Below are 22,343 nucleotides of genomic sequence, written 5' to 3'. Positions count from 1 at the left end.
GTGCCAGGTCCCCGGATAGTCAAGGCCAGTGGAGCACAGAGGCCTTGTTGTCAATACACCAGAATGGCCACAGGCCGCCCTGGGCATGCGCCTCAACGGGATGTTCAGAACTCTGAGCCTGGGAATCCTCATCAGGTCAACACACCATGAGCGGTGCAAGGACACACGGTACACTGTGCCCTTCGGTAGCCAGTGTGATGGACGTCACTGTTGGCATGAAGCCTTGTCTAAATAGTGTAAACATAGGTACTGACCAGCTAGTTGGCTGGAGTGAGAAGAAGCCTGCCGGAGAGAGCAGCTGGGGTGGAGTGAGGAGAAGCCTGCCGGAGAGAGCAGCTGGGGTGGAGTGAGGAGAAGCCTGCCGGAGAGAGCAGCTGGGGTGGAGTGAGGAGAAGCCTGCCGGAGAGAGCAGCTGGGGTGGAGTGAGGAGAAGCCTGCCGGAGAGAGCAGCTGGGGTGGAGTGAGGAGAAGCCTGCCGGAGAGAGCAGCTGGGGTGGAGTGAGGAGAAGCCTGCCGGAGAGAGCAGCTGGGGTGGAGTGAGGAGAAGCCTGCCGGAGAGAGCAGCTGGGGTGGAGTGAGGAGAAGCCTGCCGGAGAGAGCAGCTGGGGTGGAGTGAGGAGAAGCCTGCCGGAGAGAGCAGCTGGGGTGGAGTGAGGAGAAGCCTGCCGGAGAGAGCAGCTGGGATGGAGTGAGGAGAAGCCTGCTGGAGAGAGCAGCTGGGGTGGAGTGAGGAGAAGCCTGCCGGAGAGAGCAGCTGGGGTGGAGTGAGGAGAAGCCTGCCGGAGAGAGCAGCTGGGCAGGAGAGATGAGAGAAACTGCTGATCCGAAGCTCAGGTGTCGCTACGACTTGAGGTGATGAGTCTAGGAGGCAGCGAGCGGCTGCTCAGCTAAAGCCGTGGGTACAGGCACCGATGCTGCTTTATGGGGAAGAGGTATGTTCACCAGCCGGTGTCCGCTGCCTGCCTGCGTGGACTTGGCTGTGGAGACTGTTCTGTCTGACGGCTGTGTGGCCACTGGCTTCTGCAGTGAAGACTTACTCTTACACACCCACAGCCTCTCCTGGCTTCTCCGGCTCCCAAGACCCCCTGCCAGCTCTGCCCAGACTCAGTGCCAGTCCGACCGCGAGCTCTGCGGTGCTTGTGCCGGGCTCCCGCTGGGCTGTGCTCCGACACCCGGGCTGCAGGCTGGACCCCCAGCGTGGGGCGTGCAGGAGGCAGCCAATCAGCGATTCTTATCACTGCTGTTTCTATCTCCCTCCCCCTCTCCCTCCCTCTCTGAAATCAGTAAAAAACTATTTTTAAAAATTAGGCAAGGCCAGTAGGACCGGCCACAAATGCATCGCAGGCAAATGGTGCTCTTTACAGAAGATAACGGGGCACGGAAAGTTAGGGCTGAGATGTCACCCTGCCTACCTTCCTTGGATTTCATTTCGTTCAATACGCATCGTGCGTCTGGTCCCGTCTGGCTTTGTCTGGGGTGCGGCATGGTCTGGTTGGCTGAGGTCGTCACAGGTTGCCAGGGAACAGGGTCTGCCAATGAGATGTTCTCCCTGAGACATAGGCACAGCCTGCTCTCACTTCCCAGGGAGCGTGGCATTATGATCCTCCTCTGTGGTGAATGACTGAGTTCTTTGCAAAATCTAATCACGATCTGAACAGGCAGTAAAATTGGTTCCTTTCTCCGTTCACAGAATTTCCAACTTTAAGCTGAAACGGGCATAGAAGCTGCTCTCAGGGAATCCAAACCATTGGCACCCAACGCCCCTGAGGGAGTCGGGTTCCACTCAGGTCTCTGCTGGGGGTCACGTGCGCCAGGAAGTGGACCAGAACCCTCCAGGGGTCAGAGCAGACCAGCAGCACGTGCAGAACCTCCCGCTGGCAGGTGGGCTGCGAGGGTCTCCCGTAGTCTGTTCTCGTCTCTGAGCCATACCTGGAAGTGCTGCGGCCCCCTGTGCCAGGGCTCCTCTGGCCGTGGCTGGAGCGGCTCCGAGGCTGCTAGGCCAGGGTGCTGAGAGGCAGGTCACACAGAGCGAGAGGACACCAGCCCAAGATGACACTTTCATGAACGAGGCACAAGAGTCATTGTGGCTGCAGAGCTGGAGAGGCAACTAGACACAGTCCCTGCCCTCCAGGGTCTCGGGGCAGCGGACGGAGAACAGAGACCTGTACGTCTGTTCCCACGCTCGCGTTCTCTCTGACCACCGGGCTTCATGATGGGCAGCATAAGCACTTCCAGCTTATGAAACCCACCGTGAGAACTCACGTTTTGGGCACCAAGTCCCATGTTACTAAGGACTATGTCAACATACTCTTGGGAGTTGCAGCACACACTCTCACACAGTTTGTTTTTAAAACATCAGGAGAGGGACAGAGAAGGCAGTGCTCTGACCTCTCCCCAGGAAGAAACGAATGTGTCTTCCCAGGGGTTTGGTCTGTTTCACGTTTTCATGATTCCCACCAGGAGGTGCAATACCATGCAGCTGTGAGAAAGAACTCTTACCATTTGCAACAGCATGGAGGAGCCTGGAGAGCATTATGCTGAGCGAAATAAGCCAGTCAGAGAAAGGCAAGTATCACACAATCTCACTCATATGTGGAATCTAATGAACAAAATAAACTGATGAACAAAACAGATCCAGAGACATGGAAGCACAGAACAGACCCTCAAACCTCAGAGGGAAGGCGAGGGTGGGGTGGTTGGGTAATGATATTATAATACCAGTGTCCCGGTGCATGAATTCATGCACATTGAAAGGAAATTAATTAGAAGAAATATTTTAATATTGTTATTCGCCCTTTCTCTGTAATAGAAGTGTCAACCAAATTCACAATCGACAATGACAGATCGAAACACACATGTGACTGGTGTCAGCGAGAGCTTTGTATGTATCGCGCATGCGTGAGTCAGCTTAGCCTTTTATAGATAGAGAACAAACTTGCTTCATTAGACCTGCTTTCTGATGTAGCTAAAACTTTTCCAGCCCAGTGAAGCACCCCAATTTCTCTTTCAGATAATTGTCAGCAACACAGCAGTAAATACCAACACGAAGCAGATAATTATTGTAGATCATGCAGGGAGAATAGAGGGTAAAATATTTAACTGCAGCAGTGTTTGACTATATTCTGTGCAGTGAGAAAACCTGAAGTCACTTTCAAGGTCCATCATGTCTTACATCTCTTCCAGTCAGGTCAAGTTTCTAAACTTCCTAAATTTCCGTTTTCCGGCTAATGAAAAGAAAATAGGATTCCATCGAATCTCCTATCTGCCTACTCCAGGACTTCTGTGAGGATCAAATGAGATGAGGCATGTGAAAATGCTTCACAGACATTTGGTTGAACTGTAAAATGTTTGCACCTGGCTATAAAGGAAGTCATGTTCCTGGGCTGAAGAAACTGCAAGGAAGCTAGTCGCTAGGGAGAGGAAGCCGGGCATTACTACGTGACGTTATCAGGCACCCACAGTGACCGTTTCCAGGCTGGGCCGGGCTGTGGGCCACATTTTGTGCCATGGGGTCTTGGCATCGTTGGCTGCGATTTGGTGGGGTGTTGCTCCAGGGTGGTGGTGGAGCCTGTGTATGACGGGGTGTCTCTCTTCCTCATCCAGCACGGAAAGAGAGATGATCTGGTTCTTCGAGTAGAGGGGCAGGGATTGAGGAAATATGAAAGAAAGAGACAAGACACAAAATGGAAGGAAAAAGCTGGGAACCGGGTGGACTGCTGCCCTCTTCTGAGGGAGAGACAGTGACCCAGCGCCGATGCAGCGTGTTTATTTATATCCCAAATACTAGGGGGTTTCACCAAAACTTAGGATCAAAGGAGCTTGGGTGGGCCCAGGTCCTATTCATTCCCTCATTCCCGGTGCTAGACTGGATTTACATATCAAAGTCCACTCCCCGACACCTGGGCAAAGGTAAGAGTCAGTGCTGATAACACATCTGCCTTTTTGATAAATGTGTATCCAAGACACGGCTTTGCCTGTTGCCTTGGGTTCAGCTGACAATAATTAAAGAATGCCCATGTGCCTTCCCAGGGGGCCCTCTACACCTGTGTCCCACTTGGGAGAAGCCGAGTGTTGGTTTGTCAGCGCCAGTTCCATGGTGCCGATTATTTTTAAATGGCCAGTGCGCATCATGACAGCTCCTGCGTGAAGCATCTGCCCCCTGGTGGTCAGTGTGTGTCATAGCTACCGGTCGGATGGACAGACACTTAGCCTTTTATATATACAGGTATGCATAACCCATGGACACAGACAATAGAGTGGTGACGACCTGGGAAGGGCAGGTGCGGGGTAGAGGGGGGCAATGGCTAAAAAACAATCAAAGGGGAATCTCCAATACTTTCAACAATACAGATAAATTAAGAAAAGCTAAAGCAAATGTCATATGATCTCACTCATATGTGGTATATTTTTTAAAAGGAAACCAAAAACAAACAAACTCATAGAGGCAGACAACAGGTCAGGGGCAGGGCCTGGGGCTGGGGCTGGGCTGGGTTGGGGCTGGAGCTGGGGCTGGGGCTGGGGCTGGGGCTGGGCCTGGGGCTGGGCCTGGGGTTGGGCCTGGGGTTGGGGCTGGGCTGGGTTGGGGCTGGGCTGGGGCTGGAGCTGGGGCTGGGGCTGGGGCTGGGGCTGGGGCTGGGCCTGGGGTTGGGGCTGGGGTTGGAGCTGGGGCTGGGGCTGGGTTGGGGCTGGGCCTGGGGTTGGGGCTGGGCTGGGGCTGGGGCTGGGCCTGGGGTTGGGGCTGGGCTGGGGCTGGGGCGCGAGAGGGTGAAACACGTAAAGGGCCAACTGTACGTTGACAAACGGGAGCTGGACTCTGGAGTGAGTGCAACACGGCCGGAGTTGCTGCACGACTGAACCGTGTAGGCTGCAATAAGCCAGTGGCACGCCCACTCACACGGCCAAGTCTGGAAAGCTCCTTGAAGGGAAGGAGGTGGGACCTGCGCAGGGACCTGAGTTCAGGGGGCCTCTCACGGGAAGACATTAGAGCAGCCGCGAAGGAAGCCAAAGAACTCAACATGCGCGACCTGCAGTGCCAAGGAGCACGCCAGGACAGACGTGGTGTCTGCAACCCTGCAGGGAGCTGGTGCCTTGGGGCTGCCCTGTGAGAGGCAGGGGTGAGGCTTAGCCTGGGTACAGGGAGGCCTCTGCACGAAGGCCCTCAGGGGAGCTTGTGAAGGTTTGGGGTGAGGATTTAAGCAAGAACGGAACTTCCTGACTTCTGGGGACAGAATGGGTTCTGAGAGCCGTTGAGGGTTGCTGGGGCGCCAACAGCAGTCCCCAACGCCAACCGGGGTCCTAATTCCATTCAGTCGGCGCCGACCACCTGCTGGTGTGCAGACCCCACACAAGGACAGTCGCTCACAGACTGCCCATCTGTGGTGACAGCCAGCCCCAGGCTCACCCGCACCGACGACCAACCAGCTCTCCACGCGGAAGTTCCCGTGACCCCCTAGTTCACTAATCCACCAGCAGGGTCGCAGGACTCACCGAAGGCACCATGCTCAGAGCTTTACCATGAGGATGGGGTCGGGAGCAGTCTAGTGGGGAGGTGCACAGTTCAAGGTATGGGGAGAGGGGCAGAGAGCGTCCAGGCCCTTTCCCCGTGGCACTGGGCCTGTCGCCCCCCGAGAACATCACATGCTCACCACCCACTGATGCTTCAGAGCTTTCTTGGGGCCTTAGCCCCTCTCCCCTCCCTGCAGATTGGGGATGCGCTGTCTTCCTGGTGTGGCCAGCCTGTTCGCTCAGGCTGGAGACTATCCCAGGGCCCCTGGCCCCCTCATTAGCATGCGCCCAGGTGTGGTGGAAAGGGACTCCTTATGAATAACCAAGGGCACTCCAACCACAGGAACTTCCAAAGGTGAGGAGCTCTGTGTCCGGAAAAGAACCAAGGGGCAGAGAGATGTCTGTTCCGTTGCATCACAGGAAGGCGGGGAGGTTGGCTGGTGACCAAGGGCACTCAGCACTGGAAGGCGGGGAGGTTGGCTGGTGACCAAGGGCACTCAGCACTGGAAGGACAATGGGGAGGAGCCTGGTCTGCGCAGCCAGTCGGCCAGGAGGGGGTGGGCCCCGAGTGAGGAGGGGAGAGCAGCGCCCGCAGGAGCCAGGCTGTTCCCGGAGGCCGGTGACTGTGAGGGAACCGAGCCCACAGCCGCCTCTGGCATGAGCCTGGGGCGTGAACCCTAGGAAGGAGGAAGCAGGTGGGGCGAGTCCTAGCACAGCCCCCCTGTCACTCATTTTTTTTTTTTTTTAAATATATTTTATTGATTTTTTACAGAGAGGAAGAGAGAGGGATAGAGAGTTAGAAACATCGATGAGAGAGAAACATCAACCAGCTGCCTCCTGCACACCCCCCACTGGGGATGTGCCCGCAACCAAGGTACATGCCCTTGACCAGAATCGAACCTGGGACCCTTCAGTCCGCAGGCCGAAGCTCTATCCACTGAGCCAAACCTGTCAGGGCCCCCCTGTCACTCATTTGCTTTTGAGACAACCTGTTCTAAGAGCCCTGAAGAGACTCCTGTTGGGACGAACACTGAACCGCCTCCAGCAGGAAGGAACCTTCTCTCACGAGCCGCCTGTTTTATTCTTTAAAACCCAGAGCGGAGCCTTTCGGTTTCTGGGCCCGGAGGGTCCCATCCAGGACCTCGTTGGTCACAGCCACAGAACCTGCCCTCCGGCCGCCAGGGAAGCTGCTCGATGCTGCCATATGTGATCCCACAGGCAGATCCTCTCCAGCTCTTCACTCAGCGTAGACCTCCCAGAAACTGCTGGAGTATCTGTGCCTTATTCTGAGACCTGGCACTGACCCTTGCTGCACTGATGCCGGAGGGCAGGGCCAGCAGCACCCAGCGCCCCGGATTGGCGAGGCCTGGGGTGTCGCAGTTGGGGGAGGGCCAAGGCCAGGAAGCGTCTGAGTGCAAAGTCCCAAACAACAGGCCTGGCTCCAGGAAGCGTCTGAGTGCAAAGTCCCAAACAACAGGCCTGGCTCCGGGCGGCACCAGCAGGCCGGTGGCTTTTCCCTGCCCAGCGCACAGGCTCCCAGGAGGGCTGAGGTCAGAGGGCGCTGCCTGGAGGGTATCAGACCACAGCTCTGTGCTGAGTGAGAGCCCGCAGCCTGTGGGAATAGCACTCCGACTCCTGACACCAATGGCCTTGAACAGAATGGAGGAGTTGAAATGTGATGGGACAGAGCGCATAACTGTGGACTACGTGAAGGGAATCCTTCAACCCACGCCCACCTGCGACAGCTGGGACCAGATCTGGGACTTCCAGGCCAGGCCCGACGACCTGCTCATCTGCACCTACCCTAAAGCAGGTGGGGCGGGGTGGGGGAGCAGGGAGGGGCGGGAAATGCATTTACAGGGAAATAAAGAGATGGTGGGGTTTGAGTGGAGGGCTGCTGGCTGGGCAGTGGAAACTGAAACTAAAATGACCTACAAGTTTTAAACATTTAATTCTTCCAGTGACGCACATTTCTTTTTACCTCCTCAGCAAAGAACGCACGGGCTCTAGACTTGTTGACTGATTTGTTCCCAAGGCAGGCCTTCCTTGTGGGCCTTGTACACAGCCGCTCTGTGTGAGTGAGCAGGAAAGGGACCCAGGCTGATTTGGGGACGATTCGGGGAGCTGTGGTTCTGCACTGCTGACCCGCTCAGCAGCCCTCAAAATCTGCAGGCAGGCAGGATCGGAGAGCTGATCTTCCTAAGGAACACGCAGCTCAGTCAACAGGACAGCTCCCAGGGCAGGGCTGGGGCAGGAAACAATGACCTGCACACGTAAGCCCGCTTCACACCGTAGCCTTTTCCTAAAAAGCATGCTCTGGTGAAAGAGGGACAAAGGAGGATGTCTTCTCAACTCCACCATAAACCTGGCTCCACCATGCACCCAGAGGTCTAACAAGCACTTGGCCATCTTAAGGGTACAGCACACTAACCGTCTACTCCTCTCCACCTCCTGCGGGACAAGGGACCACGTGGACGCAGGAGATAGTGGACTTCATACTAAATGACGGTGATGTTGACAGAACTCAACGAGCACCTACTCACCTGCGGTTTCCTTTCATCGAATGGATCATCCCGTCCATAGGATCGGGTGAGTGTGGAATAACCTCACTTGATTGCACTCCCAAATGCAGACTCGGAATGCTGACTGTCAAACAGCCTCTCACAACTCCAGACATTTGCACAAGTATCAATGGGTTTTGTGACTCTGTCTTTTTAAAAAACTGTATCAGGCCAATGCTGTACTCCAGCCATCTTGTCTAACGAGTCACTGCTTATGTGGAAGGAAGGTACATTTTGATCCTCCAATTAGACATTAATTTTACTCCACCAGGAGGAGCCTCAGTGATTTCCCGGTCAACAGGTTTGATTTTTTGAGCTCTTATTCATTGGATTTGCTGTTGGTAATGGTTACCAGCCGTGGGCAAACTACGACCCGCGGGCCGGATCCGGCTGTTCTATCCGGTTCATTGGATTTGCTGTTGGTAATGGTTACCAGCCGTGGGCAAACTACGGCCCGCGGGCCGGATCCGGCTGTTCTATCCGGTTCTCTTGCTCTCCCCTCCGCTCCTTTACTTTGAATTTATATTAGTTCACACAAACACTCCATCCATGCTTTTGTTCCGGCCCTCCGGTCCAGTTTAAGAACCCATTGTGGCCCTCGAGTCAAAAAGTTTGCCCACCCCTTGGTTAGACATTGTTCAAGCCAGAACACTGATTCACAGGTTAGACACATCCTCCCGGTCAGAGCACAGAGCTGCCTTACCTTGTCCAGTTGGCCCTTAGGTGGTAACAATGAACAGTGTTTTGAAGCACAGAGAACAATAGTGGGAGATGATCCAAACATTTTACAGGCTTGGAACAAGCGAATGCGATGCCCTCGCCACGGACCCTGAAAACACACCTTCCCTTCCAACTGCTGCCTCCGTCTTTCCTGGAGAAAAACTGTAAGGTAAAGAGCAGCAGGAGCTCTGGCTTCATTCTGTTTCCTCTGAAAGCACTTCCCTTATTAAAGGAAAACCCGTCACCTCCTCACCTCAACCGCGTGCACGGGCTAGGAGCCTTTCAACTCCCCACACCCAGCGCACCGGGATCAGCATCCCAAAGACCCATCGGGACGGACGGATGGACGGACATAGCTTGTGGGCGATAACCAGCGCGCAGTGGCCTCACGGCTATTTCTCTCCCCTCTTCCCAGATAATCTATGTGGCGAGAAACCCCAAGGACAACCTGGTGTCTTACTACCATTTCCACAGGATGAATAAAGCGCTTCCGGCCCCAGGGACCTGGGAAGAGTATTTTGAGAGCTTTCTGACTGGGAAAGGTATGAACCTTCAGCTCTGAACCCCTTTCTAAGCCTCCAACACCATAAAAAGGGCCATTTCCTGAGGCCCCATGGGGCCTGCCTTCTTGGATGTGAGGGGATCACCACCTGACACTGGGATCTCTCTCCTCGGTGGAGTGTCAGTGGTGAGCGGGACCCCTGGCCCCACCCCATTCCCTGGCTCCGCCCCATTCCTCCGGCCCCACCCTATTCCCCCTGTCACCCGCCCCACTCCCCTGGCCCCTGTCCCACTCCCCTGGCCCCTGTCCCACTCCCCTGGCCCCGCCCCACTCCCCTGGCCCCTGTCCCACTCCCCTGGCCCCGCCCCACTCCCCTGGCCCCGCCCCACTCCCTTGGCCCCGCCCTGTCTTGCAGTGTGCTGGGGCTCATGGCATGACCACGTGAAAGGATGGTGGGAAGCCAGAGACCAACACCACATCCTCTTCCTCTTCTACGAGGACCTGAAGATGGTGAGGGGCAGCAGTGTTCCTATTTGACCATGAAATATTACGTCACAGCGTGGGGCCGCATCAGGGCCTCGCAGAGTGGAAGGGAGCAAGAACGGCTGCCTTTCACTGGCGATAGCTGCCCCGTGCGAAGTGCCCCCGGCTGTCCTGGCTCCCGCCTCGCACGTCTCCCGCAGCGCCCGCTGCTGGTCCCTCGCCCGCCTTCCAGCACATCTATTTCACATTCTGCTTGGGAGGAAACGCTTTTCTAACACACTTTTTTCATTGAGGGACGTCAATTTCAAGAACAGTTTAAGAAATGATGGTATAATGGGAAAATACTAATGATTTAGAGTCAGAATTATTGAATTCAAATTCTAGCTTTATTGCCAGATATAAAATATCGAGAGTGAAAAACAGCATCGTTTTCTATGTTTTTAGTTGAGATCGTTGATGTGTAATATAGTGTTAGCTTCAGGTATACAACAGGACGACTTGATATTTGTACACCTTGCAAAATGAGCGCCACAGTAAGTCTACCTAACATCTGCACCCAACAGAGTTTAACTATTTCCTGTAGCTGGAACTTTAAGATCTACTCGCTCCTCGACTTTCAGGTATGCACCACAGTATCATTAACCACAGCCGCCTGCTGCACAGACACCCTGACTGACTGAGTGGACAGCTGGGCCTCTGCACCTCTGACCCCTCACCCACTCCTCTCAGCCCCGCCCTGCCCCCTGCAACCCCAGTCTGTTCCCCGTGTCTATGATTCTTCTTTTGTTTTCTTTTAAATTGCACTCCATGGTTTTTTAAAACAAATAACTTATTACATTTCTAGTATTCTAATACACAGGTAGTCTAACCCCAGAGTCCCTAAAGCCTTTTACATGTTCTGTGGTCATATTCTGGAATATTCCCTGGACGCAGTCACACACAGCTCACAGTTGTCAGCACTCTTGCTGACCCCGAGTCTGTAGGAGCCAATTACATTAAGCACTTTTTGTTGTTGTTAATCCTCACCCAAGTGTATGCTTTTCCCATTGGCTTTCTGAGAGGGTGGAAGGGAGGGGGCGAGAGAAACATGGATGTGAGAGACACATGGATTGGCTGCTTCCCGCACCTGCCTTGACTGGGGCCAGGGATCCAGCCTGCAACTGAGGTACGTGCCCCTGAGCAGAATCGAACCCGTTACCTTTCAATTCACAGGCAGGGGCTCTAACCACTGAGCACCTGGCCTGGGCAAATGAAACATCCAACCTTTTAAAGCAGAAGCTCATCATAAAGCAGAAGATACCGTCGTGGGGTACACTCCTCCACTTGCCCTCCCCCACTCCTTCCAGAAACAGGTGCGTCCACAGCCACATCTCCCAGGGCTGCGTCCCTCTGATGGGAGAACAGTGGCTCCCGAGGCACTGAGACCCCACGCCCCGGGCGGAGGGACTGGGCCGGAGTCGTCATCGTGGGCCTCTCAGTCCTCCTGAGCTAACAGGTCCTCTCCGTGCTCGGCCCCACAGCAACGTGTGGGCGCGTTTCTGCCCAAGGCAGAGCCAGCGGCAGCCTCCCCTGCTCAGGCCTCATCGCCTGCCCCGTGCCTCTGCGGTACCTTCGTTCTCATCATGCGGCTACGGACTCTCCCTGCTGGACACGTGGCCCACCAGACCCTCCGATAACTGCCCGAGCAGGACGTTTGGAAATGAGCTTAGTGCAGCGTTCCCCGCACCCGGCACATCATACTCAGCGGTGCTTCCGTCTCAGAGCAGGAAAAGCTTAATAATTTTTAATTTTTAAAAATCTGTGTCACTGTATTAGAATGAGTCATTTCTGGAAAGTTGAGCATTTGGGAGGCAGGATTATTTTTTATTTTATGTTACTTATCACTATTATTAATTCAATGCAATATTTTAAAAACTATTTTATATCAAATCTTCACTTTTCTTTTCACTCTGATCACAGAACCCAAAGCATGAAATTCGGAAGCTGGGAGAATTTATTGGAAAAAAGCTGGATGACAACGTCCTAGATAAAATTGCCCATCACACTTCGTTTGATGTCATGAAGCAAAATCCCATGGCAAACTACTCGGCAGTCCCCGCTGAGGTCATGGACCACTCGGTCTCTCCGTTCATGAGGAAAGGTGGTTCTCTCTCTGTTGGTCATGATCTTAAAAGAACAGTCGAGGACCCCAGGGCCTGTGGGGAGGTTTGCATGGATAAGAAAAACAAGGTCCATAATAAATGATGCTGGGGAAGGAGTATTTAAGAGACCACAGATGAAATGAAACCAACGTTTGGCCACAACTAGAGAGTAAGGTTTAGTGTCTAAACCAGCCTTGGGCAAACTACGGCCCGCGGGCCGGATCCGGCTGTTCTATCCGGTTCTCTTGCTCTCCCCTCCGCTCCTTTACTTTGAATTTATATTAGTTCACACAAACACTCCATCCATGCTTTTGTTCCGGCCCTCCGGTCCAGTTTAAGAACCCATTGTGGCCCTCGAGTCAAAAAATTTGCCCACCCCTGGAACCCACCGCCTTATCTCACTCCCCTCCAGAGTTCTAGATGATAAGGTGGAAATGCAGTCTTCAGTGCCATGGAGCAAAGCATCCGCTGCATAGATGGCTCTATGCTGCCTGGCATGCAAGAGGGCGGGGAAAAGACAGGAAAGCTCCCAGGCCTGCGGTTTTAACGTGAGGTCCCCACCCGCCACCCCCACCCCCACCCCCACCCCAACGTGGCTCAGGGGCAGCAGGCTCTCCTGGCCCCCCAATCAGACAGACGTCCTCTTCCCTTCGACGGAAAGGGACAGGCTGGCAGGAGGAATGCGGCGCCCAGCCCAGCCCTGCCCTCCTGCAGGGCGAGTGGACACCGCACACAAGAGCAGGCCGAGGCACACAGTCCTGAGCAGCTCTGACTCGCCGCCTCTCCCAGGGGCCGTCGGAGACTGGAGGAGTCACTTCACCGTGGCTCAGAACGAGCGGTTTGACGAAGACTATCAGCGGCAAATGGCTGGGACAAGTCTAACCTTCCACTTCCAGTTCTAGCGAGAGAGAACGTGTTTTAGTTTATGGCCCAGCTCACTGGGCAACAACTGCTGGACGTTCATCCCCAGACACCCCGCAGCGGGCCGCGCCTCAGACCGTTGTTCGTCGTGTTTGCTCTTGCTCCCTCTGCAAAGGAAAGGGCAGAGTTAGCGGCGACGGGGCGGTGGGGATGGGCACTGTCCGGAGGAGGTTCAATAAACTCCTAGTCACACACGTGACACTGGTGCTAATGATCATTCTGCTGAAGGTCATGTGCTGGCTAACATTACAAATGCTCCAGTCCTCACCTAAAAACACAATCAGGTTTTCAGATGAAGTGTTGGTTAAAGGTAGGATTTTTTTTACTGGTTGGTTTTTTTATTGGGGGGGGGGGGGCGGGAATGAACATCGACTTGCTGTTCTACTTATGTATCCACTGGCCGCTTCTTGTATGTGCCCTGACTGGGGATCGAACCCGCAACCTTGGCGTAACGGGGACAAGGCTCTAACCACCTGGGCTACCTGTCGAGGGCCCAGCTGCATTAATGCCGCACTGAAATGTGTGAACAGCGCCTAACTGCAGCAGAGGCTGGGCAGCCGGGTGCCCGTCCAGGGCTGCTTCCCGCTGAGTCTCCAGGTCGCCCCGGGCTCAGGATGGGACGCCTTCCTCCCCACCTCTCGCCACCACCCGGGCACTTGGCTGGACTCGCTTCCACCCACAGGCGCCACCGTTGCGCCCGCCGTGCTCTGACGCTCCGAGTGCCTCCACAGTCGCCTTCTCACACGCAGCACCACGTGCCGCGTGCCCTCCGTGCTGCCACCTCCACGGCCCCCTCCCGCCAGAACTGTGCCTCCCGCCTAGGCGAGTGTGGGCTTCCTGACGCGCTTCTCTGCGCATCGCCCCTGCCAGGGCTCTTCTCCTGCAGTGAAACTCTGATTTCAGTCCCCTAGTGCTGCATTTTCCAACGACGCCCACGTTTCCCTGCTGAGCTGTGGCCAGCTTTTCAGCCGTGAATTCGGAGGCAGCTGTAACTGTGTGTGACACAGGTGATCGCGTCCTCCAAACCGCCTGGCACTGCAGCCAGTCGGCCTCCCACTGAGCCTGCTCACCCGTCAGGTTCCTGACCTTCTGGCTTCATTGTCCTCCTGGGCCTCCCCGGGCACCCCCTCCTCTCTGCCCTGCACGCCGGCAGCGTGCCCAGCCCCCGTGCCTCCTGCTCCTGAAGAGACCCCTGTCCCTCTGACTCCTCTACACTTGGTATAATTCGCCTTCTTATTAATATTAAAGCACATTGTGCTGTCACTTGTCTGCCTGTGTTGTCTTTCCTGTGCGTGTTTAAATTTCCGCTGTGTATTTTTCTAGAAAACAGGGACGATATACCTCACTGCACACCAAACAGCATGCGCCCTGCACAGAAATAAGGAACTGGAAGAACGTTTCACTCAAGAAAACTCTGAGAAGCTAACTGTTTACATCCTAAGGAGCCCTCTAACGGCTCTCATCTGTAGCTAGCTGTGCAACACAGTGGGACTAACCACGCGTGGCTATTTAATTAATTAACATTTAAGCTTTAGCTCCTCACTCGCACCAGCCACTTTTCAGGGCTCAGGAGCACATGTGACCGGGCCTATCGTTTGGACAGCGCATTTTATAAAACACTATGGCCGGTTCACGGATTCCTGCACATTGAAAGGAAATTAATTAGAAGAACTATTTTAATATCGCTATTTGCCCTTTCTCTGTAATAGAAGTGTCAACCAAATTCAAGACCAACAATGACAGATGGAAACATATGCATGAGATTGGCGCAAATGAGAGCTTTATATGTACAATGCATGCACGTGTCAACTTAGCCTTTTATAGACATAGAATAAACTTGCTTCATTAGACCTGCTTTCTGATGTAGCTAAACTTTTTTCCAGGCCAGTGAAGCACCCCAACTTCTCTTTCAGGTAATTGTCAGCAACACAGCAGTAAATACCAACACAACGCAGATTATTATTGTAGACCATACAGGGAGAACAAAGGGTAAAATATTTAACTGCAGCAGTGTCTGACTATATTCTGCACAGTGAGAAAACCTGAAGTCATTTTCATTTCATTTGTTATTTTTTCAGTCAGGTCAAGTTTCTAAGCTTTCTAAATCTTCGTTTTCCAACTAATGAAAAGAAAATAGGATTCCACCGAGTCTCCTATCTACTTACTCCAGGACTTCTGTGAGGATCAAATGAGATGAGGCACGGGAAAATACTTCACAGATATTTGGTTAAAGTGTGAAATGTTTCCACCTGTGTTCCTGGAACTCCAAGGAGGCTAGTCTCTAGGGAGAGGAAGCCGGGCGTTGCTACCTGACGTCATTACCCTGCACTTGCAGCGACAATTTCTGGGCTGGGCTGTGGGCTGCATTTTGTGCCATGGGGTCTTGGCAGCATCGGCTGCGATTTGGTGGGCTATCGCTCCAGGGGTGTGGCAGGGCATGTGTCCCACTTGGGGGAAGCTGAGTGTTGCTTTCTGGGTGCCAGATACAGGGTGTCATTTCTCTGTGCACATCATGGCAGCTCCTGCATTGAGCATCTGCCCCCTGGTGGTCAGTGTGCATCATTGTGACCGGTCGGAAGGTGGGAAGGACACTTAGCATATTAGCCTTTTATATAGATAGACTAGAGGCCTGGTGCACGAATTCGTGCATGGGTGGGGAACCTCGGCCTGGCTGGCGATTGCGGTCCATCGGCGGGGGGGGGGGGGGCCTGGGAGGTTGGCCAGTGGGCCCCCCAATCAGGGCCTATCGGGGGGGGGGGGGCTGGCTAGCAGGGGGAAGGGACTGTGGGATGTTGGCCGGCTGGTTGGGGAGGCCAACTGGCAGGGAGGAAGGGCTGTGGGAGGTTAGCTGGCTGGTCGGGGAGGCCAACCGGCTGGGCAGAGGGGCCGCAGGAGGTTGGCTGTGGGAGCACACTGACCACCAGGGGGCAGCTCCTGCGTTAAGCATCTGCCCCCTGGTGGTCCATGAGCATCATAGCGACTGACTGACCACTCCTCCCGGTTGTTCGGTTGTAACAGTCATTTAAGCTTTTATACATACAGATTTCTGTCACCAGAAAGAGATCGAGCAGACAAGACCTTTTATTTTTACAAAAATCCTTTGGGTGCAGCCTTATGTCCCAATGGGAAACTAACCCTGCAGGTAAGAGGCATTAGTAAGTCCCTCCATGGGAAGTGCTGGAACCTAGTTTGAAACGTAACTCCAGTGTTTCTAAGCCTGGAGTTTGACTTCTCAACACCAAGCCTCTTCCTTCCTGCTCAGTCTCACCAAGGGCTTCCATCACGATCACGCTGACCACAGGCTGCTCGCCTGTCCCGGACCCTGAACCAGCCCAGGCTGGCCAGGAGTTGGCCACTGTCCATCCACGATCAGGTGACGTTTAATAATGTTCTACTAAATGGCTAGCCCACCCCACTGTTGAAAGCTCTGAAGTCAGCAGGGCCCCAAGCGGACTGTGGCCTCGCACTTGACTACCAGGCATGTGTCCGGTCTGAACCCTGTCCTTCACGCCTTTCCATCTACATTCCTCCCCTGGAACAGGCACAGCAAGGCTCTGCCGGCCTGATCGGATGCGGCGCTTTCTGGGGCTGTGCTCCAGCTCCCCACCCCAGGACCCCAGCCTCGGAGCCTGCCAGCTCCCTGGATAAGCAGCGCAGGGAGAGAGGACTTGAGCTCAGGCCATTTGACCTTGCACTCAGGTTTCTACCTCTTACTTTCCTCCAAACCACCTACATAATCTTGGCAGGTAAAGCCCACCTATATATTTTGGTTATTTAACCCTGGCACAAACAGACCAACTCAACCTGGCCTTAACTTGGCCTCTCCCCTCAAATCTCTTAAAGGGAGTGATTAGCATATCACGCTCCATCTGTTTGTATCCATTCTGAGACTTCGAATCTATTAGTACAGGGTTCATGCTCTGTGTTTTATCACACCTGAGCAATGTCCTTGGACTCCCGTGGAGGAAGTCTGGTTTGAATCAAGAAAATATGTATTAAAACAAACTGCACGTAAGAGATGCAAGAAGTACGCTAGTACAGCGCAGTAGGTGCGATGATTCCATGTAAAACATGAAGACGCTTCTGTATCCAGCAATGTTGGGAGGAGACTTGTTCAACTGAACAGGCTCCTGAGGCCACTGGCTGTTGCCCATTGGTGAAGGACCAATAGAAACACAGATTTCAAATAAACACATTATGCCAATTCAAACTTAAATCTACACCAATAAAAACACCCTCAGATAAGAAATATCACAATAAGGTGGGGAATTAGAAAGTAAGTGATTTCTGCATCACCAGACTCAGAGCACGGAGGAGAAAGGCGTGTACTCAGATCGGGGCTGCTTGGAACAAGGTGGTGCCACTGCTTCCTACAGCACCAGAGAGCCTGCAGGCCGGCAGGGAGGTACTAGTGTGAGCAAGAGATGAGACGTTCCTGATTTAAACCAAACTACAACAGGCACATCCCTGGCCGGGCGGCTCGTGTGGGCATTGTCCCATGCAGCAAAGGGTTGCCATTGGGTCCCCAGGTTGTGGGCTCAATCCCCAGTGGAGGCAAACTATCGATGCTTTACTCTCACATCAACGTTTATTTCTCTCTCTCCCTCTCCCTTCCTCTCTCTCTAAAATCTGCATATATAAGAGCCTAAGCGACTGGCCAACCAGCCGACCAGCCAGTAGCTATGACATGCATTGACCATCAAGGGGCAGATGCTCAGTGCAGGAGCTGCTGAGTGACAGCAACTTTGCAGAGTGCCCTCTCGTATTCCGGGACCCCTTGGGGATGTTGGACTGCTGGTTTCAGCCCAATCTCCACAGGCCGGGCTGAGGGACCCCACTGGTGCATGAATCCGTGCACCGGGCCTCTAGTCAACAATAAGAAACACAGAAAACAAAATGGGGACAACCTCTCTAACAGGGAAAATGCATGAACAAGACCAGCGAGGTCCTTTCCCCCGAAAAGGTGTGAGCGGGCCTTTGAATTCATAGCTGGACTGATGGGTGGAGGTTTTCTCAGTACAAAGCACAGCTGTAAAGACTGGGAGAAGTGACAGCTTTTTTCAAATGACCAAATCTCAATGTAAGATCCCAAGGCATACAAAGACAAAGAGAAACACGCTCAATCAAAAGAACAAAATAAACCGCCAGAAATCAATCCTAAAGACACAGGTATCTATGAATCACCTGACAAAGAATTCAAAACAATCTCCTTAAAGATGCTTGAGCTAAAAGAGACACAGAAAGAACTAAATTCAATAGGACTTAGGAGACACCATCAAACAATGTACAGTCACCCGGTACCCACAGTTTCCCTTTCAGCAGTTTCAGCTGCCCGGTCAATAGTAGTTCCAAATAGTAAATGGAAAATTCCAGAAATAAGCAAGTCACGTTTTAGATTTTGAACTATTCTGAGTAGTGGGATACAATTACACATCCACTCACTCCATCCTTCCTGGGACGTGAACCATCCCATTGCCCAGCACATCCACACTGTGCACACTACCCACCATCAGTCCTGGTCACCATCTCGATGACAAGGTTGTCCTGGTATCAAGTGTCCCTATTCCAGGAGCCCTCACTTTACTGAACAATGGCCCCAAAGTGCAGAGCAGAGCTGCCGGCTATTCAGACATGCCAAAGAGAGCCATGAGGTGCTTCCACTTTTTAAAAATGAAAATGTAAAAGTTCTAAATTTAATAAGGAAGAAACCACATACTGGGGTTCCTAAGATCTACAGTAAGAACAAATCTTCTCTCCATGAAACTGTAAACAAAGAAAAAGAAATGTATGCTGGTCCTGCTGTCAAGCCTCACCCTGCAGGAGTTATAGCCACAGTGTCTAAGTGTTCAGTGAAGATGGAAAAATGCTTTAAATCTGTAGGTGGAAGACATGGCATCCTGGCTCCATGATCCTCTTTTTGCCACACAATCAGACAGACTCTAGTGGCCTAACACCAAGCTTACAACATCTATGTCATTCGCTGCACTTCATCTCATCACACAGACGTGGTGTTATTTTGCATCAGCATTAGAAGAACCTTACCTAATAATAGAGAAACATGTAAATTGACCGTACCTCCGATACACCCACAGCCAATCAGAGTGAGTATGCAAATTAACCAAAGATGGCGGTTAACTTGCATACATACCTGGGTCCCGGGAACCTCCTCAGCACCCAGGTGGCCATGGGAGGGGTGGGTGGCCCCCTTCGTAAGCCTAAAGCCTGGGCGAAGGCTTTAGGCTAGGACAGGGGCTGAGCCTGGGATCGGAGGGAAGGGGAAAAAAATCAATGGAAACATATCCTCAGGTGAGGATAAAAAGAAAAATAAAGAAATGTCATATCCTATAAAAGACACATCTTGAAAATGCCTAAAGAAAGTTGTCGTTTTTTCATGGTGAAGGAACTGGAGTCTGTGTTGATGAAAACACCTTGGCGGCTGTGGTGACTGGCAGTGGCTGCAGCAGCGAGGTGATGGGGCTGGCGCCTTCCCCTGATCAGCCTGGTCACCTCCTGCAAAGGGAGGCCAGACTGCGGCTTAAGTCCGCTCCCAAGGGAAGCGGGCCTAAGCCATCACTAGGACATCCCCTGAGGGCTCCCAGTATGTGAGAGGGGGCAGGCTGGGCTGAGGGATCCCTCCCCAGTGCACGAATTTCGTGCACAGGGCCCCTAGTCCTATATAATAAGAGGGTAATATGCAAATTGACCCTAACGGCGGAACGACCGGTCGCTATGAAACGCACTGACCACCAGGGGGCAGCCGGCAGGGCAATCAATCGGGAGGCTCTGTGATCGCCCCAAAGAGGGAGGCCCAGGCTACCCTCTGTGGGTGATGAATCGGGGGGCTCCGCAGAACTGGGGAACCGGGGGAGTGTGGTGGAGGACGCAGGCAGCACCAGGCCAAGGCAGGTGTGGGCGGGGGGCAGGGCCGCAGGGCCATGAGGCAGCCGGAGCCGTGAGGCAGCTGGGGCTGCAAGGGCACCGGCAGCCAGGACTGCAAAGGCCTATCATTGCACGAATTTCAGGCATCGAGCCTCTAGTATAACAATAAGAGAACAAACTCTGATTTTTAAAATGACCAAACCGAGAAGTACAAACTAGAACATGTGAAAAAGAGTCAATAATACTGTAATGACAATGTTTGGCACCAAGTGGCTAGTTGAAATAACCACTAAGCTGTACACAAAATAATATTGAACCTAAACTGTAATGTAAAAATATGATTTTTTAAATGGCATGAGAATATATTTCAAATGAATAACTCGTTTTCTTCAATAAATAGCCTCTTTATTTGAAAAAAAAAATGACCAAAAGATCTCTTCACTGCCAAAACCGGTTTGGCTCAGTGGATAGAGCGTCGGCCTGCAGACTGAAGGGTCCCGGGTTCGATTCCGGTCGGGGGCATGTACCTTGGTTGCGGGCACATCCCCAGTGGGGGATGTGCAGGAGGCAGCTGATTAATGTTTCTCTCTCTCATCGATGTTTCTAGCTCTCTATCCCTCTCCCTTCCTCTCTGTAAAATATCAATAAAATATATATTAAAAAAAAAAAGATCTCTTCACCAACGATCTCAATGAAACACATGGGAAGGTGCCCTCATCGCATCCGTCAGGGAAAGGGAAAGGAACGAGACCAGCTGTACACCTGCTGGAGGTCAAACCTGGAACTGCGCCAGCACTGACAGCCGCCGGGACGCGGACACAGGAGCTCCCAGCCATTGCTGGTGGGGATACAAAATGGCACAGCCGTGTTGGAAAGCCGTTTGGCAGTTTCTTACAAAACTAAGCACACTCTTACACATGACCCAACAAGTGTACCTCCTGGTATTTACCCAAAGGAGCTGAAAACCTGTACCCACACAAAAGCTTGCACATAGATGCTTATAGCAGCTTTATTCATAATTGCCAAGCTGGGAGGCACTGAGGCTATCCTTCAGGACATGCATGGATAAATTGTGGCATGCCATTTTATTCATATACTAGTGGCCTCATGCATGAAATTTGTGCACGGGGGGGGTGGGGGGGGGTGGGGAGGGGTGTCCCTCAGCCCAGCCTGCACCCTCTCCAATCTGGGATCCCTCAGGGGATGTCTGACTGCCAGTTTAGGCCCGATCCCATAAGGCCTAAACTGGCAGTCAGACATCCCTCTCACAATCCAGGACCACTGGCTCCTAACAGCTCACCTGCCTGCCTGCCTGCCTGATCACCCCCAACCACTCTGCCTGCTAGCCTGCTCACCCCCAACTTCCCCCCCCACACTGGCTTTCTCACCCCCAATTGCCCCTCCCCCCCCCCCGCCGGCCTACTTGCCCCCAACTGCCCCCCCCCCACAAACCTGCTCTCCATTGCTGGCCTGATCGCCCCCAACTGCTCCCCCCTAGTGGCCTGACCGCCCCCAACTGCCCCCCCCGACAGCCTGCTTGCCCCAACTCCCCCCCTGGCCTGATCGCCCCTAACCACCTCTGTCTCGGCCCTGCCACCATGGCTTTGTCCGGAAGGTCTCCCAGAAGGCCTCCCAGTCTAATTAGCATATTACCCTTTTATTAGTATAGATAATGTCTTTTTTATCTATATATATAAAAGGCTAATATGCAAAGTGTCTCCTTGGGAGTTCGACCAGAGACTGGGAGTTCGATTGCTCACTATGATGTGCGCTGACCACCAGGGGGCAGCGTGGAATGAAGGAAGGCCCCAATCGGCCCTGATCACCGACCAGGCCTAGGGACCCTACCCATGCACGAATTTCGTGCACCAGGCCTTTAGTTAGTATATGTTCTTTCTTTGTCTCTTATAACCTTTTTAAAATCTATTTTGTCTGATATTAGTGTAGCCCAGTGGTTCCCAACCTTTTTGGGCCATGCCCCACCTAAGCATCTCTAAAATCCTGATGCCCCACTTCCGTGACATATAATTCTTAGTCTTCAAAAAGTGAACTCCTAGTCACGTGGCGGAAGCCTAAAATGTTGGAAGCCGCCCATTGCCTTCACTAGCAGAGAGAGGTGGGCAAGGAACCCGGAAGGCTGGAGACCTTGAGCTCTGAAAAGTCAGAGCTCTGCACCCACTGTTTAGTTGAGACAATGGTAGCTGAAGCAACTTCCACCTTTTAGTTTTATGTAAATCCTTGCTGATTGGCTATTATTGGAATTGCCTGCCTAAGGGCTATGGGTGTATCCCAAAACCTGAATAAAAGGGATGGCAAGGCCAGAGCAAAGGGGAGTTCTTCCTCTTGAGCTGGGGTCCCGCGTCGCCCCCAATATTTTCAAATTAATATTTTCTAGTCTCTTTCATTTGCGTGAGGCCTTCTCCAGAGCCCAAACCCTGAACCTGAACCCTGAACCACGCGGGACGTGGGGAGGACACTTCCAACGTGGGGTACTCACTCTAAAAGGCCATGAACTTGATTTAAACAAGCTTCCAAAGAACATAGCATCTATGAAAGAGAAAAAAGAACAAAAGGACAGTTGTACTGAGGAAGAAATCACTAAGAAATTGTTTAAAAAAATAATAATATGAA

The 22,343-nt window shown here is 52.9% G+C and overlaps 1 protein-coding gene across 2 annotated transcripts; it reads left to right on the top strand.

The window, feature by feature from the left end:
• The first annotated feature begins 6,071 nt into the window (after positions 1-6,071).
• Positions 6,072-14,095, top strand: LOC308236874 (sulfotransferase 1C4-like). Of its 2 annotated transcripts, XM_080646988.1 has the most exons (9): positions 6,072-6,220; positions 6,461-7,318; positions 7,969-8,094; positions 8,858-8,955; positions 9,202-9,328; positions 9,704-9,798; positions 10,335-10,391; positions 11,731-11,911; positions 12,702-14,095. In XM_080646988.1, exons 2-9 carry the CDS (start codon positions 6,823-6,825, stop codon positions 12,812-12,814), a joined length of 1,293 nt encoding a protein of 430 aa, XP_080503114.1. In that variant the 5' UTR covers positions 6,072-6,220; positions 6,461-6,822; the 3' UTR covers positions 12,815-14,095. The 2 variants fall into 2 exon arrangements, with proteins under 2 accessions (XP_080503114.1, XP_080503115.1); XM_080646989.1 differs by lacking the exon at positions 10,335-10,391 and having other exon boundaries at positions 6,076-7,318.
• The last annotated feature ends 8,248 nt before the right edge of the window (positions 14,096-22,343 follow it).

This window comes from Plecotus auritus (assembly GCF_963455305.1).
Source record: "Plecotus auritus genome assembly, chromosome: 11".
NCBI lineage: Eukaryota > Metazoa > Chordata > Mammalia > Chiroptera > Vespertilionidae > Plecotus > Plecotus auritus.
Note: the sequence above shows the minus strand (reverse complement) of the source record. Positions and strands in the feature narration are given on the sequence as shown.

Coding starts and splice junctions, on each gene's coding strand:
- LOC308236874 (XM_080646988.1), top strand. CDS start 6,823: ATGCCGGAGGGCAGGGCCAGCAGCACCCAGCGCCCCGGATTGGCGAGG. Junction 9,329..9,703: donor GAGCTTTCTGACTGGGAAAG/GTATGAACCTTC, acceptor CCTGTCTTGCAG/TGTGCTGGGGCTCATGGCAT. Junction 10,392..11,730: donor ACTCGCTCCTCGACTTTCAG/GTATGCACCACA, acceptor CTCTGATCACAG/AACCCAAAGCATGAAATTCG.